The 4,660-nt window shown below is 45.7% G+C and overlaps 1 protein-coding gene across 1 annotated transcript in view; it reads left to right on the top strand.

Annotated features, from left to right (window-relative positions):
- Positions 1–1,096: 1,096 nt before the first annotated feature.
- Positions 1,097–4,660, top strand: part of LOC135523844 (septin-9-like) — a 62,245-nt gene continuing 58,681 nt past the window's right edge. Inside the window, exon 1 of the mRNA XM_064950819.1 lies at positions 1,097–1,176. Coding sequence (XP_064806891.1) covers positions 1,155–1,176 — 22 coding nt within the window. The 5' untranslated portion in view covers positions 1,097–1,154. The remainder of the gene's footprint in view (positions 1,177–4,660) is intronic.

Here is a 4,660-nt window from a genome sequence, read left to right as displayed (position 1 = left end):
AGGTTATTATGGATATTTGTGAACTCACTTCCCGATCACACTCTTTGGCAGAGAGACTGTAAAGTTTGGCTCCGGTTGAAGTTTTTGACAACGTACAAGAAATCCCTGTTGACACGTACACCATCCCCAGCCCCGTCTCTTGTATCAACACCTCACCTCAGATAAAGCCGGGCGTTTGTCATCGGGGCGAGCCAAGAGAAACAACTTGCCCTAACGCAACTGTAGCATATCACTGTCCTCACCCAGCCGCGGTTCCTGTAGACTAAACTAAAATAGCCCAGGACAGGTCACATTCACCTGAAAGAGCCAAAGGGTTTGTCTCAGTCATGTTTACACTAAAGCTATCTAGATAGATATGTTGCTAATTCTGGCTAGTTAAAGTCGCTAACTCTGCAGTATCAAGGGAGGGATCGGATGTCCCTTTGAGAACAAATGGAAAGGGCAGGAAAGTGTTTGTAACTTGGGCCGCCCTCTCCCTTTCACTCACACACACACATGGGTGTGTGTGTTTGACCGTTTTCTCGCCCAGACGGCGGCTCGCTAAGTGACCCTTGACCTCGCCTGGAGAGCAAGGTGGGGGGTCAGAGGTCAGAGTGCGTCCTGCTCTCCTGGCGTCAGGGGAGCGGTTGGAACGGGAGTGGGGTTAGGGGTGGGCACTATGGAATGTTCCAGGTCTGTTAAGTGGCTCCAGTGTTTGTTTTTCCTGATTAAACCCAAGTCAATAGAACTGGAGATACTCCGGGAGGATAGAATATACCGTCTCCGGTCAGTAAATGTTGAAGTTCCTCTATAACTCACTCAGTTGAGTGTAAGGTTTTGAGAGTGTTCTTCGTCCGAGAATGGTGTCTAAGGTCCCAACACGTACAGTATCAGTGTGTGTGTGTGTGTGTGTGTGTGTGTGTGATTGGGGGCTGTTGAATGGAGGTAGCGGGACACTTGAGTTCAGGAATTAAAAGAGCGAGAACTTCCATATGATCCGTTCTGACACTGCATTATCACGGCAGATTGAAGACATTAGCACTACAGAGGGAGGGAGGGGGGAGAGAGGTGACTAAGTCAGACAGAAAAAGGGGGAAGTCTCCAGCAAAAAAAAAAAGGGAGGGAGAGAAAAAAGACAGACATTACATGCGGCTATCTGAGGCTGTGAGCAAGTAATGGAGCGAGACAGAATAGCCGGTAAGTTCTGGGCTCTCAAACTTTTTTCTTCTGCATAGTTTGGAGGCTTTTTCATTGAAGAAAAGCTGCTTAATTTACTCTGTTCTAACTCACTTGGTAACTTTGCTGCCTCGCCTGTGTAGAGGAAGCCACGAGTCATTCGGGGTTCTGTTTGCTTCGCTGGCCAATACGGTAGACGCTGGGGCACCCTGTCTGTCTAGTCCGCTTGCCTCACTACTGTCTGAAAGAGTTCAGGACTAACTAATTCATCTTGCTAGTAAATTCAACAAGAATATGATCATCGGCTCTAATGATGATTTCAGTCTTTTCACTTTGGATTTTTTGTTGTTGTTGTTGAACTCACTCCATTTTTAAGGGTTGACTTGTAATAGTTTACTCTACAGCTGGTGGTAGTCTTTGTCTCTCTTTCTGACACGGTCAGCTGTGAGATGCTGTCTTTACTGAATGTGCTTGTCTGCATGAGTGTGTGCGTGAGAGGGGGGCATCATGTGAAGAAGTGTCTAAATCACCATGACTACAAGGTATCCTGGACACTACTATGGAAAGAAATGTGGAAAAGCCACAAAACCAAACATGCAATTTGTGACTGAGGCATTGCAGTAGGATTGCATTGGATAGGATGGAATAATGATTCACTACAGTTGACCTTGATGTGGGAGCTGGACTATAGATAGACATGGTTAACTCTGAATAATGTCATAGCCATGCATACGATGGAGTTTATGCTTGATTTCAGTCATCTGGATAAACTATGATTGATGGGAAAGTCTCTATTTTTAGTTATGGGATGAGCTCATGTCTCATGTCGTCGTTAATATGCTTTTTTCCCCGGTTGTGGCCTCCGCCAGCGTCTTTTCAGGAAAGCCTGGCACGTCCCGCACACTGTGTCCTGTCCGACTGCGTGTCTTGTCATGCTGTGTCCTCGCCGCTGTTGCTCTGTTTACCCCTGTTAATGTCACTCTCTGTTTACACACTGCTATGACTGAAGCTATCTCTGATCCATAGATCTGCCTTATTAGGTCTTTCGTTGGATTTTCTGTTTTTTTAGTAAGTTTTGAGTTGTAGAGGGGCTTCTAAACTGGCCCATATGGCCTCAGTCTGGATTAAAACGCTAATCCAACAGGCTTGTGGAGATCAGCGTCGGACATCAAGCTGAGCGTCACTCTGAAAATGAACCTTCATTCAGCTGCTAATGAGATGGCTCCGCTTCAGCTCAGTGAGTCGGATCTGCTGTGCAGACTCTGTATAGTTCTAGATTAGACCACAGGGAGGCAGTGTTGCTATGTGAGTTTTCCCTTAGCCATCTGTTTCTGCAGGCAGTCAGTGGAGTGCACCACCATTTCACTGAGTTCTGTGAAAAGTTCCATGTGGATGATTCATATTTTGCAGACAGGGATTTCTTTCTTGTGTGATTTGGAAGAATATCGCAAAGTCCCACTTTGGTGGGGGTGAGGAGAAGTGTGAGGTTTTTCCACAGCTCGAGCGTTTGGTGGCAGCAGTCGCCTTTCATCCAGGAAGCCCTGGGTTGAGCAACTTCCTCTTCATTTTGTCTTTATAGGGTTGTTTTTAGATATGTTGCTACGACAACCCCCCCCCCCCCCCCGCCCCCCAAAATAAAAAATAAAACAACAACAACACGTAACTTGTTTTGAGAGCTATATGAGCTACAGTATTGTCTTAGCGGGACATTTTGGACCCGTGCTATGAGCCTCTGTCCCCACTCTCCGTTTTGACTCTAGTGTTTCAAACCTCTGCTATAAACCGTAGCATCAGACCTCAACGGTACGGCCGTGGTGTAGCCTCTCTACCCTCGGCTGTGCTGGATTTCCGATAATATGTTCAATGTGATGTCTTATTGATCATCTCTAAGTATTGGCAGCACATTGGGCTACAATGTCAGATAGTTGACTCCCTCATTGTGTTTGGCTGCTGCTTCAGTGATAGATTTTGAATTTTATGTTTAATAGTGGAAATGAGAGGAAATCAGAAATTCCATGTCTGTATTGTGACATTTTTTAAATAGAGATGATCAGTACAGGATATCCTGTTGAGTGACGCTCTCATCACAGCCATGGCAGGCTATTGGTGGCTGAGGCGTGAGTTGATAGACCTGTTGAGGTCAATGCGGAGGCAGGGAGGGAGGGAGGTGGCGATGGGGCTTTGCTCTGAACACTTACATGCTCTGGATCAACACAAGGCCTGTGCAGTGTGTCACGTCAGCTTACTCATCCTTCGGCTGCTGTGTGTGACTATTCCTTTGCATTCGTTTGGGTTTTGCACAATGTACACAGTGCAGTGAATGCTAACGATAGCCAATGCAGTACCCTTAAGACACAGCACAACAAACGCATGCAAGACTCCACTCACACACACATGCACACTACCCAGTGGCGAACCCCCTGTCGAGGAAGTTGCACAGCTCTTTGTGTTCCATACAAGCAGTGTAAAGGATTTCCTCCATGAGTCAGCTGTCGACACTTCTACCTTCCCACCTCTCTGCACACTACCTTTTTATTGTCTGCTAATATTATTATTTCTCCACTAGGATAAGACCCGGGCACAAAGAACATGGCCCTGGACATTGAGAACAGGAAAGTCGAAAACTGGGCGGGCAGGCTCTATGGAAGCCCCACCTTTTGGTGTTGGGAGTTTGGCTGGTACGAGGCTATTACATGGAAATGATGCAACAGGGGTCAAATCATGGTGTTAGCTTAGTCATGAGCTATTCGTCGATGGATACTGGTGGCCCTTAAGGTGTATCACGGCAAGGGCCAGCTCTCGTGTGGCCCTTGTATGATCTACGGGTCTGACTGGGCCTTGCACCAGTGGAACATTCATTGAAGGTGTGGAAAATGCTAATGTAACCTGTAGGGAATGCTACAATAATGGTACTTTTAGATGGTACGGGGTAGACGGTAGATGGCAAACCAGATGTCATTGTTTTCAATGAGAGCACGACAGTAAATGCCGTTGAGGTTGGCGGCGAATGCCGTCAGCCGCTACGGTAGATGGGACTTGCCGCCAGAGTTCAAATATTTAAACTTTTGCCTTCTGCCATGTCTCGCTATGTTCTGTTCTTTATTTTTGTCTTATTATCTATCCTGATGCCTAGTCACTTTACCCTGTCTTCATGTACATATCTACCTCAAATACCTTATTATTATCTATCCTGATGCCTAGTCACTTTACCCTGCCTTCATGTATATATCTACCTCAAATACCTTATTATTATCTATCCTGATGCCTAGTCACTTTACCCTGCCTTCATGTACATATCTACCTCAAATACCTTATTATTATCTATCCTGATGCCTAGTCACTTTACCCTGCCTTCATGTATATATCTACCTCAAATACCTTATTATTATTATCTATCCTGATGTCACTTTACCCTGCCTTCATGTATATATCTACCTCAAATACCTTATTATTATCTATCCTGATGCCTAGTCACTTTACCCTGCCTTCATGTATATATCTACCT

Source organism: Oncorhynchus masou, chromosome 4 (assembly GCF_036934945.1).
Source record: "Oncorhynchus masou masou isolate Uvic2021 chromosome 4, UVic_Omas_1.1, whole genome shotgun sequence".
NCBI lineage: Eukaryota > Metazoa > Chordata > Actinopteri > Salmoniformes > Salmonidae > Oncorhynchus > Oncorhynchus masou.
This window is presented reverse-complemented; position numbering and strand designations above follow the sequence as displayed.